General features: G+C 33.0%; 2 protein-coding genes across 2 annotated transcripts; one reads left to right on the forward strand and one right to left on the reverse strand.

The window, feature by feature from the left end:
• Nucleotides 1-1,171: 1,171 nt before the first annotated feature.
• On the forward strand, nucleotides 1,172-10,683 carry LOC108347416 (AMP deaminase). Its single transcript, XM_052868577.1, has 19 exons — nucleotides 1,172-1,796; nucleotides 2,929-3,101; nucleotides 3,383-3,587; nucleotides 3,764-3,942; nucleotides 4,029-4,080; nucleotides 4,170-4,297; nucleotides 4,381-4,560; nucleotides 4,932-4,999; nucleotides 5,084-5,226; nucleotides 6,166-6,227; nucleotides 6,666-6,779; nucleotides 7,076-7,216; nucleotides 7,632-7,784; nucleotides 8,672-8,725; nucleotides 8,802-8,912; nucleotides 8,987-9,160; nucleotides 9,306-9,386; nucleotides 9,946-10,044; nucleotides 10,192-10,683. Exons 1-19 carry the CDS (start codon nucleotides 1,439-1,441, stop codon nucleotides 10,258-10,260), a joined length of 2,544 nt encoding a protein of 847 aa, XP_052724537.1. The 5' UTR covers nucleotides 1,172-1,438; the 3' UTR covers nucleotides 10,261-10,683.
• A 4,590-nt stretch (nucleotides 10,684-15,273) lies between these two features.
• On the reverse strand, nucleotides 15,274-16,200 carry LOC108347417 (protein SLE2). The gene is made up of 2 exons (XM_017586637.2): nucleotides 15,995-16,200; nucleotides 15,274-15,755 (listed from the first exon to the last, which is right to left on the reverse strand). Exons 1-2 carry the CDS (start codon nucleotides 16,110-16,112, stop codon nucleotides 15,574-15,576), a joined length of 300 nt encoding a protein of 99 aa, XP_017442126.1. The 5' UTR covers nucleotides 16,113-16,200; the 3' UTR covers nucleotides 15,274-15,573.
• Nucleotides 16,201-24,758: the final 8,558 nt, after the last annotated feature.

Here is a 24,758-nt window from a genome sequence, read left to right on the forward strand (position 1 = left end):
TTATAGTAATTTTTACATTATTTCTAAAATAAAAATGTCTAAATATACTTTTATCTTTATAATTTTGTAAATTTTTAATTTTTACTTTTACAAAGTAAAATTTTAACTTCATATTTAGTCCTATATTTTCTTAAAATTATACAAATTTGATTCTGTTAATATAAGCTATCCGTTACTAAAAAAATGTATAGCTAAATTCCAACGGTCAATTTCACAGACTGAAGAAATGTAATTAAATATTATATTTTTATAAGAATCAAAATTAAACATTCCTAAATTTACGAGGACTAAAGTAGGATAAATACATTCCCTTTTTATTTTCTGGTAAGTATCTTTTACTTCTTAGTTTGCAAAGGTAAATAAAATTGGCATTAAAAATGACGAATTAAATCGATTATAATATGATTAGAAAAATATGTTTATTAATTGATTAAATAAATTTTTCGTTCTTCTAAATGTGTAAATTTAATATATGATACTTAATAATTTTGTCTTCTGTTATTTAAGCATTGATTTTTACTGTTATTTCTTAAATACAATGTTAGTATTTTAGTGGCGGACTAGGATAAATATATGTATTTTTTTTTCCTGTAGTCTTATCTTTAAGTCGATCTTCGTATCTTTGAGTTTCGCAATTAAATATGAAATACTTAAATAAACAAGGACACATTGGAAATATAATTATTTATATAAAAAAGAATAAACAATTACTTGGATAAAAATAAAAAAAATATTTTGATAAAAACTTAATTAAAAATGCTGACATTACGATTGAATATAAAATTTGATGCCGACCAAGATATGAGGAAAACCAAGTCATACTTATAATTCAGCAAATTGAGTTTTGTGAAGTAGACGTATGTAAATTGTGGAACTTATATGTAGAATACACTCACGTTCCCCCACGTCCGTGCTGGCTATATAAGAAAATAAAGTTATTATTAATTAATTTGTGAAAATCACGGTGAAAAAGTTATTTCGACGGAAAAAGTGGCTGGAAGTGAGGTTATCTTTTTGGTTGGTTTGGTGATTTTAAACCTATTCCCCCACACGAGCAAAAAGCTGAAAGTGAAATTTGCGAAGAAACAAATAGAAAGCGCTTAAGTTTATAAAACTACTCCTAATAATTACGTCTCTCTCTCTCTCTCTCTGAAATGCATAGAAAGAGTAAGAGAGAGAAAGAGTAAGAGAGAGAGGGTATCCATCCATCCACGTCCTCTGTGTCGCGTCTTTTGTGTATAAATAGCAGAGAGCGAGCCAATACCTGCTTTCATTTAACAGAGAGCTCGTCCAGTGCCTTCACACTTTTCACTCACTGTATAGAGTAGGGTTTTTCGTTATCCCCTTTTATCTTCTTCTCTCTTCACAACGTCCACGTTATCGTATTCTGGTTTTCAGTTATAGAGAGAGAAACCCGGCGGAGAGAGACAGATTGATCATGGACGCACACGCCGTGCATTTGGCCTTGGCGGCGCTCGTCGGAGCCTCCGTCGTGGCCGTGTCGGCGTACTACATGCACCGCAAGACGCTCGCGCAGCTGCTGGAGTTCGCGCGGACGGTCGAGCGTGAGGCCGAGGGCGGCGGCGGTTCGGACGCCGAATCACCGCCGGCGCATTTGAAGAAGCGCCGTGGAACCTCGAGGAGGAGGGGAAACGGAGGGTACAGGCGCGGCTCGGCGTCGTTGCCTGACGTCACCTTGATCTCCGGCGGCTTTGACGGAGACGAGAAGCGGAACGGACAGGTGCACGTCGATGGGATTCCGCCGGGGCTGCCGCGGCTGCACACGCTCCGTGAAGGTATGACTGTGCTGAAACTTTTCGGTCTAATCGATGATTATTTGTGATTTGGTGGATTTTGATGTTTGTTGAGATTGTTGAGTTGAGCTGTGTCATGGTAGTTATTTGGTGTTGGATTGTGTTTGGTCGTGCACAGTGTGGAGAACTTCTAATAAAGCAGTGTGGAAATATTTCCTGTTTGCGATGAAATGGGGAATTAAGTCAATTTGAAATGGATTGGAAGGAATTGATTCCGAGGTTTCTTTGTCCATACTGTGTTTTATAATTGGTACTAGTTTTGGTTTGTTTCGGTTCCGTCATATATGACTTACAGAAAAAATTCACATGACCAGGGAAAGGATTATAAATAATTTTTAATTGGGAAGAAAATAAGACGGAGAAGTGAGGATGTTGCAGGACGTAGACGAGTCTCTACGTAAGAATTCAGGAATTGGAGTTTAAGGACCTGAGCTTCTTTACCTATTTTCGCCTCTTATTATCAGAAATTTATATTTCAATGAGTTTTCTTGATTTCAGTTCATTTCTTTTGTCTTTTGAAGTGAGGCAGATGGCGTCGACCAATACATTTGTTCCCTAAAAAGTAAGAAAAGAAGTATTAGGTCTGGCAGGTTCCAATGAACAAAACTGAGATCACATAACTTCTGATGGAAACGAAAGACAAGTGAGAAGAATGTATGAGTGAAATAAAAAGAAGGATTGGAATGGGTAAAACACTTAAATAATTTGTCCACTTGGAATAATTCAGTTGATCAGTCTTCCTGGACTCGTCTCCCTCTGCTAAACCAGCTAGGAAATAAATTATAAAGTATTGGATGATCATCATGTCGTTTAGAAAATTGGTTTTTTTTTTTTTTTTTCAATTCTTATTGATATACCTTTGCAGTGTCCCCATAATTAAGTAATACTTTAAATTCATTTGAATTTCATCCGTGGAATGGTTCTTGTGGAAAATTTGCATTACCGGCACATGTATAGGCAATGATTCATTCAGGTTTTTAATCCATGGAAAGGTTTTATGGCAAATGTCGGATTATACTGCACATCTTTATGATGACCTGCATATGTACGGCCAATGTCTGCTTGAAAGTGTTCATCTTAATGTTTTTCATGACTTTAGATATGTTTCTGACAGGAAAATCGACACAATCTGGTTCCTTTAAGAGAAGCCTTTTAAGACCAACTTCTCCAAAGTCCCCTGTTGCAAGTGCTAGTGCCTTTGAAAGTGTAGAAGAATCAGATGACGAAGATAACATGACAGACAAAGATAAATTGGATACTGCATATCTGCACACAAATGGGAATGTTGTAAGGGTGTAATGCACTTGTTAAATTAATTCTATCATTCATTTCATTCTACATTAAAAAGGAGGTTTACTTTTGACATGACAAGTAACTTTCTGTGTTTCTATTTCTCTACTTTCTTAATGCCTCCTTGCCCTTGGTGTATAACCGTGCGCTTGGAATTAATCTAGCCTTTTCTCATTGCACTTTCACTATGCTTTGATCATTGCATGATGCATTGTTGTTTATACTAAATTAAAAAACTAAAGGATATTTGAGTTTAAACTGAAAACGTCTGTATGTAGGGGCCAGAAGGTAAAATCCCGTTTGAGACTTTACCTAATCATGTTAATGCTAATGGAGAGCAGATGGCAATTGCTCCAAGTATGATCCGTTCTCATAGTGTTTCCGGTGACCTGCATGGTGTGCAGCCTGATCCAATAGCAGCTGACATTCTGAGGAAAGAGCCAGAGCATGAAACTTTCACAAGATTGAAAATTACTCCTATTGGTATGAACTGTGACATGTTGCTGTTATTCATTCTCTTACCTGCAAATAAAATGCTTTCAATGAGTTTTATCGTGGGATGTATATAACCCAGCTCCTCCAAAAACTTATTGGATAACAATATTTGCATATTTGGAATGTCATGTAGTAAACTGTAATTGTTATATTTTTTTGTTTAGAGACTCCATCACCTGATGAAGTTGAAGCTTATGTGGTTCTTCAAGAATGCCTTGAAATGAGAAAACGATATATTTTTAGAGAAGCCATTGCTCCTTGGGATAAAGAAGTTATATCTGACCCCAGTACACCCAAGCCTAACCCAGATCCATTTTTGTACACTTCTGAAGGAAAGTCTGACGTAAGTTTTTTCACCATCTTTGGAAACTTGGATATCCCTATTTTATATGCTGTGATTAAATTAGTTATGTTTCTTTTATGCTACAGCATTACTTTGAAATGCAAGATGGGGTTATTCATGTATATCCAAACAGAGAAGGTAAGTAAGAAAGGAATTTGTTATTGACAAACATAGTAATTCTATCACCACTCAAGGTGGGATCTTATGCATGCTTCCTATTGCAACAGAAAACGAAGAGCTTTTTCCTGTTGCTGATGCAACTACATTTTTCACTGATCTTCATCACATACTTCGAGTCATAGCAGCAGGGAATATAAGAACTTTATGCCATCACAGGCTCAATCTTCTAGAACAAGTAAATCTCTAATTTATTGAATAAGTGACAAACTATGGCATACAAGAAGCAATGGTTGTTTGACAATTTCTGTATGTTTTCAGAAATTCAATCTTCATTTGATGCTAAATGCGGATAGAGAATTTCTTGCTCAGAAAAGTGCTCCACATCGGGACTTCTATAATGTTAGAAAAGTTGATACTCATGTCCACCATTCAGCATGCATGAATCAGAAGCATCTTTTAAGATTCATAAAGTCAAAGCTGAGAAAAGAGCCTGACGAGGTGATAATTTGGATATTTGTTGTTGTGCTGTAAACATACATTGCAGCAGCCTTTTTATTTTTTATTTTCTTTCTCTGATCTTATCATTGAACTGTAAGGCAGAAGAGATAGAGCACATATTGGCTTTTTCTAAGTAAATAAACTTGTAAATGAAACTGTAGGTGTATTTTAGTGTACTACTACAACCTATTACCTATGAAGAGGTTAGAATATTTTACTGATATGTTTAAAATGATTGGCTTATTGTCATCATTTGCAGTGGTAGTATGTATCATGATGCATTGTCTTACTTCTCTAACTTACGGTATTTGGATTATATTTTATGAAGCTTATATGCAGTGAATACTCATATTATGCATACTCTTGATCAGGTTGTAATATTTCGTGATGGGACATATCTAACCTTGAAGGAGGTCTTCAAGAGTTTGGATTTAACTGGGTAATGAGATTTTTTATTATTATATTTATAACTGGGTTGCTGTATGTTTCAGGACTTAATCTTGTTTTCATCTCTTTTTAACAGGTATGATCTCAATGTTGACCTTTTGGACGTTCACGCTGACAAGAGCACTTTTCATCGCTTTGATAAGTTTAATCTTAAATACAATCCTTGTGGTCAAAGTAGGCTCAGGGAGATATTTCTAAAACAGGATAATCTCATTCAAGGTAAACATATTTTGGTGTAACTGTCCTATCACACCTAAGCTTTTACCTTTTTATCACATTCAAACTGGAAGAACTATCCTATGGGTTTGTGCAGTCTTTTTTCTTTATACAATCTACTAAACAGTTTTGAATGAGTCCCTAAATACCCCCAAAGCACTCATATATTTCTATGTAGAAAGGTTCCTGCACAAGCCGAGTGGTTTAATATGCACCGGTTTGTTGTGCAGAAGTTATGTTGGTATAATATGGTGTTTTTCCATACAAGCTGAATTTGGAGGGGTTTCTTCAAGCCTACAACTATGTTGTGAAATCCTAGGTTGCACTAATTTTTAAACAAGGATATGCGCTATTTTTGTGGGTTGTACATTTATTGATATTGGCACTGAAGGGAAATTTGAACATATGATTGAGTGGGTCTCTGGTTCAATGATTTTCTTCTATCTAAGGAATATTTTTCTTTTGTTGTATATACAATCTTTTAATGACATTGGAACATTTTGATTCTTGAAGACAAAAGTTTGGATTTTTTAAGACAACTTATACCTGCAGTGGTTGATTGTATATTAAAATTAAGGTTGGGTGATTGGTAGGAGATGAAGTGAAGAGGCCTAATTTTAAAATGTAGTGGGATCCACTGCACTATTTTTCATCTGTTCTACGTATCTCTCTCTTCTATTCTTTAGTTTGCTTAATCCAAACACTTTTAATTCTCATATATCTCCTCTGAAGTAAGGTTATTAATTTGGAATTTCAAATAGCCCTAGTCATCTTTGAAAGCAATTTTATAGTTTTCTTATAAGCAATTGCTAATTTCACCTGGGGATTAATGAAGACAAAAAATACTTAAGATGAATGACCTCAGATTATTATCAAATTTTTTTAGTGTTTATGTTTGTTAGTTGCTTTCAACATCTAAGCATCTTCACTTGTTTTTACTAGGTCGTTTTCTTGGTGAGGTGACTAAGCAAGTGTTTTCGGATCTTGCTGCCAGTAAATATCAGGTGTTTTCTTGAATCCTTGCATATTTTCTATATAATTCGCATATACGTTTTCCTATTAAGTCGGTGATGTAAGACAGTCTTGGACTGCTTCTCTTGGCCATATATTGTCCTGATAATTCTAAAATACTCCCTACGGGGGTGCTTCTCTTTTTTACGCACTGTTTGATTGTCGGAATTCAATATCATACTTTTAATAAGCTATACTGTCTCAAATATCCACCCCACATGTTATTTATGGATGTAAACAGCCAAATACCATATCTTGGAATAAGACTAAAATATAATAACTAAATAACATAATGCTACTAATAATCTCCTTGAAAACTTTGATGGCCAAACTATGAGACCCTATGTTACCATTTCTTTACTGCTGCTTTTATATGCTTATCCCCATCTAGATGTTTGTTAACTTGTCTTTCTGTTCCTAATTATTTACAGATGGCCGAATATAGAATATCAATATATGGTAGGAAGCAAAGTGAATGGGACCAACTAGCCAGTTGGATAGTTAATAATGATTTGTACAGTGAGAATGTTGTTTGGTTGATTCAGGTATGCTTTATTTATTTTTCTAGAACAAAAATTGGTTTTAATTTTCATATATTTTAACGATTTATTATTTCTGTTGTTTTCCTGTGAAAATTAGTTCTCTCAACAATTTCCAATCAAACATTTTTTACCATCATATTATAAGAATCTGGCCAATGTTCCTAATGTATCAATCATTCTCTTGGGACTGCCAAATATCTAGTAAAATTTGGGGGACCTTTCCTGCTTCCCATTTATGGCTTCATTTGCAGGCTGATTGTTGTTAGCAATTTAATAATAGTTCTTATAATGTCTTGCAGCTTCCGCGGTTGTACAATGTGTACAAAGAAATGGGAATTGTGACATCATTCCAGAACATGCTTGACAATATTTTTATTCCACTTTTTGAGGTTACTGTCGACCCAGATTCACATCCACAGCTGCATGTTTTCTTGAAACAGGTGTGCTCCTCATCTACTTTAACTTTTTTAAGTAAACACGATTTTGAAGATGATTGGTCTTTAATAGATATTTCAAAAGGGTGCTTCATTTTTCTAAATCAAGATATCCTTGAAAGGGAACCAACTTGATATTTTGATGTATTCATTATTGGAGGACTGCAATTGGCTTTAACTCTACTTGGGAAATTGCATAACATCTGCCAATTTATAGTTAGTTACTGGTGTTGAGTGCTTGCAGAAGTTGATTTTGCAGTATAGAGTCCTTGGTTCAGCTTAGTCCTAGAGAAATTGTTGCTTATTTTTCAAAATCTCTCGCAAAGCTCAAAGAAACAAGTGATTATTTCTCTATGATAACCTGAACCAAACATATGCTTATTCCAGTACTACATGGTATTCATTCTCTTGGCTTCTTTAGGTTGTTGGGTTGGATTTGGTGGATGATGAAAGCAAACCTGAAAGACGGCCCACAAAACACATGCCTACACCTGAACAATGGACTAATGTGTTCAATCCGGCTTTTTCATACTATGTCTATTACTGTTATGCAAATCTTTACACCTTAAACAAGGTATGCTACTTATCTCCACAATATGTATCATTTTGGGCGCCTGTTCACTTTTTCACGAAGAAAACAAATTTGTTTTAACTAAAAGGGAACAAAAGAGGCGTAGTCTGTTCTTAATCTTTAATAAATATACAGGGTAAGCTGTGCTGCATATTTCTAAAGCTATTTATGGGTAGAATTAAGATATAATTAAATTCAAATCCACCACATTTAAATAGGTTGGTATGATTCACTTTTAAAATCTTTGCGGCTACTTCAAACCACACAAATCTAGTTGAGATTGGTTTGGTTTGAGTTTTCAGGTTAAGATAGAGAAATTATCATAAGCTTTTTTATAATTTTCCTCAAATGATCTTGATATCTTATTAATCTCTATCCCAGATATGGTATATGAGTTGGATTGTAGACATGGCCAAATAAATGTGGTCACAAAAAATAAGCTAAAACTGAATGAAAACACAAGAGTAGATGAGAGATCTAGAAAAGTTTGACATATAATTTCAATATTTTTGGAAAAAAGGTTAATCGGGCAAATGGATTAGTTGTGGTTGAAAATTAAATTGAAAACTGAATTGATCAATTGGTATTGTTCAGGTTTGATGTAAAAACAATTAGCAAGGCTACTTTAAGCCCATTAATTTGATTTGCAGTTTCAAGTTAATCAGACCAATCTCATCCAATAATACTTCTACTACATATTTCTCAAATAATGTTAATTCCACCGCTGTTTTGTTTCTTAGTATATAGTCATGTCCTTATCTATTTCTCTAGTTACTTTAGAGTACATTGAATATGTATTCCAAGATTTTTCTTCTATTTCTTCATATGTATTTGAAATTTTTGGCTTTGTTTTGACACAACAAAGTTAACCTAATACAATTATTTCTCAGCTTCGTGAATCAAAGGGAATGACAACAATCAAATTCCGCCCACACTCTGGAGAGGTATATATTTGAAAATATATTCTGCCTATTTCATAAATGTTCTGAGTATATATCTAATGCGTCATATTGGATGTAGGCTGGTGATATCGACCATCTTGCAGCAACTTTTCTCACTGCTCACAACATTGCTCATGGAATCAATTTGAAAAAATCTCCTGTGCTTCAATATTTATATTATTTAGCCCAGGTATGATATTTTTTCCAATTGATTACTAGGTTGTGATATTTTGCGGCTGCTAACTAGTTGAATTTTTTTGTTAGATTGGGCTGGCAATGTCTCCTTTGAGCAATAACTCCCTATTCTTAGACTACCATCGGAATCCTTTTCCCATGTTCTTCTTACGGGGTCTGAATGTGTCGCTTTCTACTGATGATCCTCTCCAAATTCACTTGACCAAGGAACCATTGGTTGAAGAATATAGTATAGCTGCTTCTGTGAGCTCTCTCTCTCTCTCTCTCTCTCTCTCTCTCTCTCTATATATATATATATATATATATATATATATATATATATATATATATATATATATATATATATATAAACAGACAATGCTTACAGCCAGGAAATAATTCTTTACAGGTGTGGAAGTTGAGCTCCTGTGATTTATGTGAGATAGCCCGGAATTCGGTATATCAATCAGGTTTTTCACATGCTTTAAAGGTACATTTCTTATTCAAAATTCTCGTGAATTAAATTATTTACACCCTTAAAGTCATAATTTTTTATTCTTAGCCTGACAAATATTCAGGGAAACCCTTTAGAGTTGTCATATATCACCCAATATGATTTACTGAACTCCACTATTTTTCAGTATTTATTAGTTTGAGTTTTTATATTACATAATTTAGACACATGTTCCGCAGAAAAAAATTAAAAGTCCATATAAACTGTTTATATGTATGTGTGTCAGTGAGCTCCACATATAGAAGTGTTCATGGGTTGGATTTGGTTTCTTAGACTCCGTCTGAGGCTGAAGCTTGTGTAAAAGTTGTTTAGTGTGTATGTGACTTTTTTGCATTCTTTATTTTTTATAAAGCATATAAAATAAATTAAAATTATAAATATATTATATTAATGAATTTATTACACGAATCATTCATATACTTGCTCTAAGTTTGTTAAGATAAGAAATAGTGTAATGTCGATTGAGGGAGATGTTTTATACAAATACATATCTCGTACTCTTTACATGATTAGTATTTTATATATCTTGTTTCAGTCACATTGGATTGGTAAGGAGTACTACAAGAGAGGGCCAAATGGAAATGATATTCAGAGAACAAACGTTCCTCACATACGGTTGGAATTCCGTGATACGGTATGAACTATTTATGGTTAACTTGTTTATATATAGCTGCCAATTTTTCCCTCGGTTTTAATTTAAAATTAGATTATAATTTTCTTCGCTTATTCTTTTCCTGAATATATGATCTGGAGAATCACACGGTATGAGTACTGTTTACAGATTTGGAAGGAGGAGATGCAACAGGTTTATCTGGGCAAAGCAATCATTCCTGAAGAAGTAGAGAAATAAGATATGAGAGGCAGGGTATGTAGAAAACTCAAACCCATGTTGCATCAGAGATATTCTAAAGCCGAAGACATTATAACACTGGTCGGATGATACGAACCAGATACATACTATAGAGAATCATCAATATGGCTGAGCTTGAGCATCGAGCAATGTTTACAGCTACAAGTCAACGGACCCCTGCGAATTTTTTTGCTTGTATGATTTTGGGTTAGTAATAAATGCATGCTTCAAGCAAGTTCGTGCCTGTTTGTGTTAGAATGTAAGCTATGATCCTTGGAAAGGGGGACATTCATCTCCCAAAATTTTGATTCGCAATGTTTATCCATATATATAGTGCACTCCAGCTGAAACTTGAAGGACGGTTTCCCATTTCCTTTTATCTTAACATAATCATTTACAATACGATGGTAGATCTATATATAATTCAAAGTTTCCCCTCCTTTTGACATTTGCTCAATTAATTAACAGAAATTAAGTAATGAAATGAGTAATGCAATGGTATATAACTCCCTTGTTTCATTACTTCTGTTTTGAGAGTGAGTTTGTAGTGTATATTTATATTTAAATTGTCTTTAACAATTTGCTAGTAGTAGTTAGTCACGTACTATGGGGACAACTAAATAATTCGAAACTCGTATGGAATACAATGAAAAAGAACATTGCAAATTCTCAAGAACTCACGACAATCAATCCATGAATTAGTTTCTTGTCCTCCGACTTTGATTGTTTGTCGGTAATGATAGAAGCACCCAAAGACACGATGGATAATTCGTCGGTGGTTCTAATTGCAATTTCCTTTGAAAAATGGAATTATTTTGATGTCCAGAGGGTTAGCACAAAGATGATAAGGACTATATAGAGACAAATAGAGACTCTAGATAAATTACGAGGGTGAGTTGAAAGCCTTACATGAAAGAGAACACATTAATTTGGTGGGAAATGGGAATAAGGGAGTTGGTACTTTCCACTCCTACCTAGCTTGTGTTGGATGTATTGAGGAGGAGGTTCAGCGAGAAAATGCAAACATTTATGAACCCAATCATATAAGGGATTGACACCCGTTTTTATTAAAAACCTTAAGGCAATGGATTAATGAGTCTTTTATTTTTATATAGTGTTCTATCCAATGTGGGATTTAGACTCACACTTGAATTCCCAACAATCTCCCTTTCAAGGACGAGTCCTTTACACATAGGTACACTTTCCCTCTAGCGAAAACATTTCCAATCAACCACAATCACAGAGTAGCCCTTTGCCTTGCCGTTCATCTTAACGAGACTTGCTTACTTGAATATCCTTTTGTCAGGAAGACTTTTGGTATAGGGACAATTATACTTGTCTGAGCCGGTTACCAAGACAAACCATCAACTCTGATACCACTGTTAGGTCAATCAAGGAGGAAGTTCATTGAGAAGATACAACACCAATGAGATATGAGCCAAATTATATAAGGGATTGATATCATTCTCTATCCAAAACCTTAAGGTAATGGGTTAATGGGTCTTTCATCTTTATATAATGTTTTACTTTCTCATCTTTATCCAATGTGCGACTTAGACTCACACTTAAATTTTCAATAGCCTGAACTAACCAAACAACCACGTAACAAACAAAGCCAAACGGTTCAAGAAAGCACCGGTGGAAGTAAACATCTCTATCGTCCCAATCATGGTTGACACATCTGGAATGCATTTGTTCAACATCATGAAGTGTTTGACAATTGGAGGATGTTGGTGTTTGAAAAGTATGATGGGTCTACTGACTCAAACGAACACATGAGTATTTTCGTGACACAGATGGCATTGTACACGATGAACGTTGCCATCTGGTTTACGGTCTTTCCCACCTCACTAAATGAGGTGACATTAGATTGGTTCTGTTAACTAACTCATCAACTACTTCATCACCATTCGATCAAGATTCAAAGCTCAGTTTGCTACCAGCCAACCGCATCATTTGACTTCCATCGCCTTGGTCAACATTAGGCAAGAGAAAGATGAGTCTCTCAAACGTTCATGGACTGATTTAGGATGGTGGCTATGCAAATAAAGAGCTTGAGTCCTAAGATGGTCATGCACCATATGACTAAAGTGTTGTGACCCAAGTTGTTCGTTGATATCCTGTACATGTAATCGATTGAAAATTTAAATGACTTGTGACAACGAATGACCAAACTCATGTAGATGGAGGAGTTAAGAGACTTGCGTGAAAAGAAGACTCTTGATCCAAGGAACTAATTACGTAAAAACAGTTTCACTAATATACCCCTTTAAATGCTCCCCGAACAAACATAATGGAAGAAGCCATCAGTGTGGATTTATAGGCTAAAAAATTTCTTTTGTCCTTTAATTTGTATTGAAAAATTCAAATAGACTCTTAATTCTTATTTGGTGCAATTAAGTTTTATTTTTTTTTAAAAGGATCCAATTAACTTTCAGATTAGATTGACATTACCATTGTGTTTGTATATGCCACATGTCAGTTAATAGTTTTTTACTTTTTTTGGCCATGTGTTAACTAATTGTCATGTGTTAGTGTCACTATCATATGACAGTGATAGTGGTGGTGCCATGTGTTCGCGTTTGTACTCAATTTAATATCTATATTTTAAAATTGACTCACTTGAGTTTTAATTTTTTTTAAATAAAGCAATGTTGTCCCTCTCAAAATAAGATCAAATTTATTGTTAAGCCTAATTAAAACTTATATCTACATTTTAAAATAACTTTTTAAAATTTACATGTAAAGTCATTCCATCTGAATATTCAAATTAATTTTTTTTTCAATTTAAATTAAAAAAAATACCTATTTAAACTTATAGTTTTTTTAAAATATTAAAAATGTAAATATAAAATGACATTTGTAATTTTTAAATAAGCTAAGGAAGATGTAAAATATATTAAGTAAAAATAAAGAGAGTTCAAAGCTTTTTACAAGTAATTTTAGCAAACCTTGAAAGTGAAGATAATACACATTAGCATAACATGTGAATGTGAGATGGCATGGTGGAGGTTAGAATGGAGTATAACTTGAGGCTTAAAGAAGCGTGGAGAGTCGTAAGACGTTTTATGTACATATATGGGTTTGTTTATTTTTTTAAAAAAAAATTATACATTTAGGCCACATTTTAAATTTATATGGTATTAACGATTTCATCGTAAAGAAATCATGAAATATGAAAACGACTTCTTTATAATATTATTATATTCACTTTTGATAATTTCAACTTTAATAGATTTGAACTGAAGTCGTATATGTGACAAATTCAGCATGAATAAATTTTTAATTGAAGTGTATATAACTTTAATTCATGCTGAATTAAAGTGTTATTTGAACTGAAATCTCCAATGTCAAACAGCAAACAAGTGTTATTCTACTTTGCATGCAATAAATTCAACCTTCTATAACTTTAATTTATAATATATAAGATGAGCCCTACATTTAGAATGCTTAATTAAAAACTTCATTAAAATGTTTTTTAATTTTTAAATAGTTTTGTAAAAGGTTAGAGTACCAAGTTCTATAAAATTAATATATTTTTTTTATATATATAAAGTAACAGTATAACTAACATAACATAATATCTTAAATAATTATGTTATAAGAATAAATAAGAGGTGCTTGAACGAAAAAAGAGATAATAAAATCAGATGACTTTACTATATGCTCAACCTATATAACTCATGGTATCAAGATTTTATTTCTTAATTTTTTTTCATGTAATGTACTAAAATATTCGTAATTTATTAACCAAAAGGGGAAAAGACGATCATGTTTAATAGTATTTTTGCACTAATTTAATATATTTTGTTCATTTATCAAATAAGGCATAAATAAACTAAATATTGACCAGTAGAAATAGTTCAAGACAAAGTACGTTACATTATTCAAATAAAAAGTGTATAATAATAAAAATTTCTTCTATTAAAGATAGACAATATTCCAACAAACAAATTTCTTCTTCAATCAATTTATATCTTCAAAGAATACAAATTATTTTATCACAAACCAAAACCAATTTTATATACTATTATTTCAATCAACTTGTATTGTTTCCCAACAAAACATAACATAAAAGACACATGATTTATGTGAAGACAGAGTCATTTTTTTTTTCTCTTAATGCATTCCACTTTAATTAATAAACGGTTTTTTTAAAATTTAAAATATTTTACATGAAATTATTATTTTTTAAAAATAAAAACTAAAATTTTAAATATAGAAATATCTTAATCATTTAAAACGATCATATTTTAAATTCAATATTGTGTTTAATTTCCATTCTTTTCTCATATCATCTCTCATTCCTCTTTTCTCTCCTCTCTTTTTTTTTATGTTCCCTCCTTATCTCCCTGTTTTTTCTTTCACCTGTTTCGAAGCTAAAATTTCAAAATGTTGAATTGCATTCTAAAGAAAATATATGAAAGTAAAATAAATAAAAATAATAATTCGAATTTAAATTTCCAAAAAATTCTAAAAAGTTTCAAAGTAATTTGTTACAAATATATTTCTTAAATATACTAGTTCTTGAAAAATATATCTACCCTTAGAAGAAAAATAAATAGAAAAACAATGTTAAATGTAAAACTCCACTGCTTTGCATTAAAAAATTATGTAATTAAAGTTATGCACCATGCCATGGGTCACCACTTCCTATTTCCTCCAAATATAAATGTTAAAGAGGGAACACTATACTAGATAAATGTCAAAATTTTGATATAATTTCAGAAAATAATTTATTATAAGTCCTTAACATATTTCTAGCTTATGCTTAGTAAATAAATGTTTATGTATATATGTACCAATTCCCTTATATTTGAAGTAAAACAAAACCACGCGGAATATTTTTAATTATTACAAAGTTTATTCTATATAAAATCTATCACAAATTTTACATTTTAGAAATTTAAATTGGGTTAATATATTATTATAGCAATGTCATTTTGGGCCAATATTTTATTATAGTTTCATTTATAAAAGTTTAGTTACTAAAGGGATCATGACAATATAACATGTAGTTAATATACATTCCATTAACTTGGTCAACACTTGTGAAAGGGAGGCACATATACCTCACTCATCACTTACAACCCAAAAGAGAGACACGAGTACAAGGAAACCTAAAACAACCTAAAATACTAAAACATCATACTTGCTAGCTAATTTATTTCAGGACACACATGACACCTTGACCTACTACAACACTTTATAATCTATTCTATTCTCCCTAGAGAAGACTCGAAACTCACATTGAAGCTAGCATAAGAACACACACGAAGGTTGTTGTAAAACCTTTTTATGTGTGTGTGTCTGTTACATGTCGTTGTTGTTATTGGAAGAAGTCCTGAACTTGGATTCATCAATTTCAATGCCTTCCTCTCTAGCACGTTCTTCTCCTGATTTATCCATGGTGCTCAACCCACCCTTGCGTCCCATTTCTTGGTACCCTTCTGTCCCTAGTTGTTCCTTCCTTGTTTTCCCTCCCTTGCTTCTTCCTATGATATTCATCACAAATAAACAAACACCATAATCCAAACTCAAATTTTGTTATGCAGAAAAAGCTTCACCAGTAAGAAATATAAATGTGTTTGAAATTAATGATATGGAAAAGGTGATGAAAAACAAGGATAAGTATCATTAGTAGTTGTGGACTTGTGATGAAAGTGATGTTTTTTCTTATGCATGTATGAAAAAGATGAAGAATGTATAATGTCTGTATGAATTGATTATAAACCTTCAGCAAGGTGTTGCTGAGCCTCAACGCTCTTGCCACCAGTGCCACCGGGAACAACAGTCTCTCCCTGCCTTGCTCTCTCATCAAGCTCTTGTTTGTTCTGCTGACGACTTGTCATTTTCTCACTCTTGCACAGATTCTTTCTCACTACGCGATTCTATCCTTAACTAGGTTTGTTTTGGAAGCTATGTGACAAGAACAGATAGGGTTGAGGGTTTATATAGGGAGCTACGCTATTCTAATGTGAGATATAGTTTATGTTTCGTTGCACATGTCCATGCATTGCTATCAGAGGGAAAAACCAGAAGCTGACAACAGGTGAAAATGGAAAACAAGGTGTGGCCATGCATTGACACGTGCGGCACACACGTGGCTGAAGGAGAAGGAAGACACGCATGCATACGTAGCTTCTCAAATGACACGTATCAAATGGTGAAACTCTAGCTTTTTTTTTTCACTGTTTGGTTGATTCTAGAGTTACTTTAGCTCCCATGCAATTGCAAATTCAACCATTTTCTATTTTGATTTTTCTTGTTAAGCATTCAACTCGTAACCTTCGTTATTTAATGGAGAAATTTGTCTTTAGCAAGAATTTGAATGTCAAAAGTCACTACTCTTAATTCTGCTCCTAATTTTGGTTTTGAAATGTAATTTATAACTTGCTGTTATCAAAAATATTTTGTGAATAAATTTAAAGTTTATTGTAACACTCTATATATGAACCCTATTTAGCATGAAAAGAAAAGATATACATTGACAAAAGTATACCGGTGTCCCTCCTTTTCTTGCAGTTAGTTTCTAGTAGTTTGGACCTTGAGAATTGTTGTGTACAAGTGTAGATTAATCTCTGTACACAATGTAACATATGCAGTTAAGTTATGTACCTTGGAAAATTTTAGATGGAATGATATAACTATTAAATACTATTAGTTAAAGAAAATTAATTATACTGAAATCATACAAATGTGAATATACTAAAATAATACAAATGTGAAAGAAAAGGTTCGGAAAGCTTGAGCTCGTGTGTCATGTCGATTATATTGTTTCATACAAATGTGAATATACTAAAATAATACAAATGTGAAAGAAAAGGTTCGGAAAGCTTGAGCTCATGTGTCATGTCGATTATATTGTTTCTAAGAATATATTGTTATTAAGAAAGATGAATATGGAAATGTGTGTTGACTCTTTGACCATCAATAACATTACCATCAGGTGTAGATCCTAGACTTAATGATTTGTTTGACAAAATTCATTGAGTTTGTTATTTTTTAAAGATAGATTTAAAAATTGGTTATCACTGTGTGAGAGATGAATGAAAAATTGTTTTCAAAACTAAATTAATTTAGTGTGTATGAATGGTTATGCCTTTTAGATTAATCAATGCATCTAGTAATTTTATGAAAATGATGAATTGTGTATTGAGGAAATTTATAGGTATGCTTGTTGTTGTGTGTTTTAATGACATCCTGATATTCATACATGGGGTACTTAGGGAAAGTTTTAGAAGCATAAACTATATGCCATTATAGAAAAATGCATCTTTCTGTATAGATGAAGTTGTTTTTCTAGGGTTTGTAGTTAGCTCTAAAGGAGTTTCATGAACAAGAAATCAAGGTAACCAGAGAGTGACCCACTCTTAAGAATGTAAGTCATGAGATGAAAATTTTTTATGGTTTGGCTAATTTCTATAGGAGGTTTGTAAAGAATTTTAGCACCATAGCATCTCCATTGAATGAAATTGTTAAGAAAGATGTAAGGCTTAAGTGGGGAAAGGAACAACAAAAGGCTTTTGAAACACAAACTCACACATGCAGCTATCTTAGCTTTACCAAATTTTGAAAAATATTTTGAGATAAAGTGTATTGGATAAACTTAAATTTTGGGTAGTTTAGTAATTTCATTTGAGTCCGTTTATTTGGTACTTGATTACCATGCTACCATTTTTAATTATTATTACAATCTTCTTTGATTTGATTGTCATTATTACTGATTTTATGCTCAAAACATTAGGGTCCCTGTATTTTTCTCATGGCTCAATAATTATTTAAGGCCTACGATATTCAACAATAAAATACATAGAATTACAAAGTTCAATTATATAGCGTGTGTGTCGTCTTCTATTTTACAAATTGGCATCGCAATTTTATGCCCTAAGTGTTTGAGTGAAAGAGAAAAAAGAGAGAGAGTGAAACACTATGCTTGAGTGCTTGAAAAAAAAAGAGTGAGAAAGATGACAAATCTATTAAACAATATGTCCCTACCACAATTGTAGGAAAACTAATTATGATAATTGGAGTTTACAAATGAAGGGTCTTCTTAGATCCCAAAATGTGTGAGATGTAGTGGATAATGGGTACCAAGAACAAGTAGTGGAGGAAGAGCAGATGATGGCCCAAATTGCTGCATTGAGAAATATGTGAGTGAAAGACAAATCGACTTTGTATCTATTGTACAGAGTAATGGACGAATTTGGCTTTGAGAAGATAGTAAAAGCTGCATCTTCAAGAGAAAAATGGGAGGTCCTTGAAATTGCATTCAGAGGGGACAATCGCGGTAGACAAGTACAACTTCAAACTCACAAGGAAAAAGTTTGAAAATGTGTAGATGAAGGACAAAAAACGAGGGTCCGAGTATATAACTCAGGTAGAGAGAGGTAAATCAACTCAACAAGAATGAAGAACTATTGCCAACCAGCCGGGTTGTGGAGAAACTTTTGAAATCATTCACAAATGATTTCGAAAGCATAGTTTGTGCCATCGAGTAGTCCAAGAACCTATCTACACTCTAAGTTGAAGAGCTTGTTGGGTCAGTTGAGGCCCACAAACAAAGAAGAATGAAGAAGTAAGAGTCCCTTGACCAAGCACTATAAACACAACTTGACATGAATCGAGGAACTCGAAACACTCATGGTCTAGGTCTTGGAGGATGTGAAAAAGGTGATTTAGAGGATGATAACGAAGAACAAATAGGTCAACAGAATTGGCATAGACGAGGACAATGGAAACACTAAGCAGGTCAATCGGGAGTGGAATGCTTTAAGTGTGGCAAACACAACCACTATGCAAATGAGTGCACATCAATGAAGTGCTATAATTATGATAAGGTTGGCTATATTGTGAAGTTCTACATGATTCAGAAGAAGAAGAAAAAGAAGAATCTCCTTGTAGAGGAAGATGATGAAGAAATAATTTTGTTGATTCGAGGATTGTGCTAAGCTATTTTAGGGTTGTGCCAAGCTGTTATAGGGTTGTGCCGAGTTGGATCCAGATTGTGATAAGTTAAGTGGTACTGAGTTGATTGATACCAAGCTGAATTATAACAGGAGATTGGAAGTTAGGCACAAGGAGAACTCGATAAGCTCGCCGAGTAGTAAGGAGAGGTCGACAAGCTCGCCGAGTAATAAAGAGAGGTTGGCCACACAACCGATTAGTGTGGGGAGCCCAACATTATGGATAGAGAGCTCAACATTGTTCAAGGAGAGCTCAAAAGTTGTGGTAGACAGCTCGGAAGCATAGAGTTCGGTGGAGGTGAATAACTTGCCAAAATATCTAGAAAGCTTAGTAGTGAGCCTGATAGAGAGCAAGGACTACTCGGTAGAGCAAGTGGGAGGCTCGGTTGAGTTGTTTGAGAGCTTGGTGGAAAGCATAGAAGAAGAAGAGACTACAATGGAGAACTTGGATGATAAGCAGTTAGAGAGCCTAACGAGCCTAGGAAAATAGGAAGGAAGCTCGGATAAGCAACTGGAGACTTCTTGCCTGGCGACTACATAACTAGATGAAGTGTAAGACAAGCTCGATTAGCCTATTGGGATGCTTGGAGAGTGTAGAAAGTATCGTAGAAAATTTTGAGAGCTCAGATAGTCCAACAAGAGACTTGCAGAGCTTGATGATGGACAAGAATAGCTCGGTCAATGATGAAGTCAATTCGAAGGAGCATGAGTTCAACTCGACAATGGTGGCTGAGGAAGTGCAAAGCTAAATAAAGTTGGCACATGTGTAGAGCTTGGAAAACTTGGTGGAAAACATGAGTAGCTCGGTAGAATGCAGGGACATCACAACCATGATGATGCAGAACTTGGTAGAAATGATTGTGGTGATGTAGAGCTCGGGAAAGATGTTGGAGGTCATGATGATGAGGGTGACGAACTTGGAGATGGAAATGACGAGGATAAAGCACAAAAAAATGTTGGAGCTCGAGGAGCAGCGAGTGAGGCAATAAAAAATGTTCTTGAAAATGATATAAGACGTTGTGGATAAGAAAATTAAAGAAAAAGATGAGGAGATATATTATTTAGGAAAGCTCAATTGGATGCTTAAAGAAAGAGTGAAGATTTTCAACATAGAGAACCAATATGGAAAGAGTCGACACAAAATACTCTGAAAAAAGAACCTACTTATGCTAGCAAGGAGAACCACTATCATGTTGAACTAGTCGCTAACAAGTTGAATTTTGAAAACAACGATATTGAAGGAAGAATGATAAATAACAAGTATTGGGATAGTTGCGAAAAAAATCATAAAAGAGTTGAAGCTACAGTAAACTGTGGTGGTAGCAAGGTTATTGGAAAGACAACTAGAGCAAAGAAAAAATCAACAAATGTTAAAGATAAGTCAGTCAAGGTTAAGAAGAGGATGACCATAATACAAAAAAAGTCGACAAAGGTAATCGGGAAGTCAGTCAAAGCAATGGAGAAATCAGTTTTGACAAAATAAAGAACCCAAATCATATTAGAAGAAGCAACCTGATATAGGATGATAAAAGCCAAGATGCATAGATAAAGGATGGAAAATTTAAGTTTATGGGGGAAATTTGTTGGATAAACTTAAATTTAGGGTAGTTTAGTAATTTCATTAAGTCATAGTTTATTTGGTACATGATTATCATGTTACCGTTTTTAATTATTGTCACAATCTTCTATGATTTGATTATATCATTATTACTAATTTTATGCCAAAAAAAAATGAAGGTTACTGTATTTATCTTCTAACCCTATAACTATTTAAGGCCTACGATATTCATCAATGAAATACACAAAATTACAAAGTCCAAGTATATAGATTTTTTGTGTGTCGTCTTCCATTTTACAATTTGATGCTTCATATGTGAGCATATGAGGTGTTCTCTTGCAAAAAAGGACATCCTATACTCTATTTTAGTGAAAAGTTGAAAGCAGCGGTGAAAAATAATTCCACTTGTGACAAGGAGTTATATGCTTTAGTGAGAGCTTTGCATACTTGGCAACATTATTTCCTTCATAAGGAATTTGTAATTCATAATGATCATGAATCCCTTAAATACATTAAAAGCTAAGATAAGCTCAATAAGAGACATGCCAAATGCATAAAAGTTATTGAATAATTTCCTTATGTTATTAAGCATAAACAAGGCAAGGAAAATGGTTTGTTTGATGCCTTATCTAGGAGACATGTCTTATTGTCCATGGTTGAAACTAAAATGTTTGGTTTTGAAATGTTTAAGGAATTGTATGATGATGATGAAGGTGCGGGAACACACTAGAAGGGGGTTTGAATAATGTTTCTGTATATCTTTTCGAGCCTAACATATTTATCGTGATATGGATGATCCTCATGAGCTAATTGGCACTTACTTTATAAGCGTTATTCTGTTGAACACATTTATAGTTCCGATTTTAGCTCATCCTCCTAGTGTTTAGGAGGGAGTGAATCTTAGCAGAGGTGGCGTGTGTTGAAGGTGTGTATGTCAAGAAATTGCTTTCCATATAGGATGATTGTTTATAAACTGAAGCAAAACTCAATTGAGCTTACTGAAGCAAAACTCAGTTGAGCTACATTCAGTTCTCCTCTAAAATATCTTAGAGGGTTTCATTATATTTTCAATGAAGTGCCTTTGAGTATTCTAACCACTCTTGGTATCCCTAGACGTTTCCAGTATCTTTTAGATACTCCTAGTTGTCATTGTCAACCTAATAACTATTGTTATTGTGACCTTGACCAAGTTTCACCCACTCCTGATTATGCAATATTCTTCACCACTCTTGGTATCGCTAAACATTACTCGTATCCTCCAGATACATTTGTCTATTTGAGCTTAACCCACTCTTGGTTGTCGTTATCAACCCAATAACCCTTGTTACTGTGACCTTGACTCAGTTTCGCCCACTCTTGATTGTGCAATATTCTTCACCACTCTTGGTATCCTTAGACATTACTTGTATCCTCTAGATACACTTGTCTACTTGAGTTTAACACACTCTTGGTTTCTACTAGACAACCTGTCTAGCTACCGTTTAGCTCTACGAAGTTAAACATTAGAGTTTCACCCATTTCTAGTTTCCACTAGACAACCTGTCTAACTATCGTTTAACTCTACCAAGTTAAACATTAAGTGTTTTAATTAATTTACAATAAAAAGATTGATTACAAGTCCTTAGATGATAACTGTCGTAGAGATGATATATGTTCAATACAAATGAATCTAATAGACTTATTATCTATTTTTCTCTCTTCTTTCTAATTACAACATTAAGCTTATATATCAATGAAGCTATGAGAGTGATTATTTTCATGAGCTCTTCTCTTTCTCTCTTTTCTTGTATAAGAGGATTTGACTCTAAAAGCTCAGAGAGAGTTCTTGATCCTTCCATGAGGATGATTTTTCTTTACATCTTAATTCATTATTATCTCTCTCTCTCTCTTTCTTCGTCTTAGATATTCTATTTATACACCTCTGATAATATAGTTGGTAGACGATGCTTGTCTTTGAGATTTGATAATAATATAGCTGTTGGATGAAGCTTGTCCTTATGATTTGAATTTTTGTAGCTTTTATTGTAGGTGTCAGTCATAGATTGATGTCTTCTTATCAGAACATATTTCGGAGATTTATCAAAAATATATTAGACTATTCATTTGATACGATTTTTTATTAACAAAACATTATGCAAATGTCTTTTTGTCTTTGTCATTCATTTTTTATTTACGTTGGATAGAATAAATGAATGCTTATAGTAGATATATACCAATCAAAGTAACAATAATACAAATGAACCAACAATCTTTAAAAATATTGTAAAGGAGAAATTAAAAATGACTTTTATAAAGAACTACTCATACCTTTTAAGCATCCTTAAAATTGTTCTGGATATTATGTGTGAATGCCTCTAAACAAGAAAAAGAAACTCCAAAATTAGTTATAAATTAATCCTTAAATAAAGTATTAAAATGGACAAGATACTTGTTACATGACTGATAAAAAGAATTACGAGAAAATAATGATATTCTCAAAAACTGATATGCAGTCAAGGTTATTGTGTAATTTTTGTTAGGACCGAGTGCAAAGTTGCTCCAAATGTTTAAAAATGGTGCAAAAAAATATTGTTTCTAATTTTATCCTTTTCTTGATGGCAAGTTTTGCTTTCATGCTTTGATTTTGATGTTGTTTATCTAGAGCAGATAAAATAAAATAATTTACCTAGTTTTCCCACAAAATAATTTTACAGATTTTGTCATTCGATGTTGACAGAGAGATAATATGAATGACACGGTAAAGTAATGTTAAAAGGTTTTCAAATCCCTTAATAACTCATTATAATAAATCCACTCACCATCACATCCTTACAAAATCCTCTTTTCTTACTAAATCCCAAACATTAAATCACTTTAACAAAACCAATCAAAGAAAAAAAAATTAAAAGAAATAACCCACAAGCCATTCTCGTATGAATTTCACTATAGCCCCATGATCATTATAAAAAGACGAGATAGTTCTATGATTCTCAAGTACAAGAAACTTCATTTTTCAAAGCCAAAATTTCCTAGGTACTTTTCAGTTTTAAATTATTTTGATTATTTTACCTTTAACTTTAGTTCAAAAAGGAGATTTCTCTAAAACTTCTAAAATGTTTTGGAAATTTCAGAGCTTATAGGTAAGCAAAGAATTACTTGGATGATGTCATGAGAATATGTCTATCAAAATTCTTTAAAAGGTAGATAATAAATAATGAAAGATTATTTAAAGGTTTGAGTGTTTGGTTTATTTTGTTGTTATTGTAGTGTAATCTTCTTTGAAATATTCAAGATTGTTAAAAAAAAAATAGTAAAATGATTATCTTGCATAGTCATATTAAGTGCATATAGAGACATAGTCAACTGTGTATCTTTAGTCTATAAAATAGATTTGAACAACTAATATAAAATACCACAATATGGATTGCTAATTTAAAAATGTACTCATTGTATAATAAATAAATTGGAAAGGAATTGGAATTTTTGTATATAATAAAGCATTGAAAGGTTCTGATTTTGTGGTAATGATGGAAAGATAATACTTTAAATCATATGTATAAAAAAGCTAGTCCTAGAATAGGAGATAGTGTTTCACTTTCCATAAAGATACCATAACCTAGTGACCTAAAACAATAAGCTTAGAAATTCATAGTTTTATAACTTCATTCAAAATCAAACATATTTTTATGTAAATAACTCATTTTCATACTTAATCACATGATCTAGAGAATACGAAAATCATAACCATTATGTTACTCTTGTGTTCATCTTGAAACATCCCCAATTAAAATTAAAATAGCAGAGAATGACACGTAGCAAACATCTCACAAAAGATTATACAGGTTCCTAAAACTCTAATTAGGAGAGCAAAGGCAATAAAACACACAGTAACCCACAAATTAAATATCCACAATTCATTTGAAAATCTGGAGGCTGGGACCAAATCAAATCTTAGAAATTAAAATAGCAAAACAATACAAAATTTGAACTTCAGA

Source organism: Vigna angularis, chromosome 9 (assembly GCF_016808095.1).
Source record: "Vigna angularis cultivar LongXiaoDou No.4 chromosome 9, ASM1680809v1, whole genome shotgun sequence".
Classification (NCBI taxonomy): Eukaryota; Viridiplantae; Streptophyta; class Magnoliopsida; order Fabales; family Fabaceae; genus Vigna; species Vigna angularis.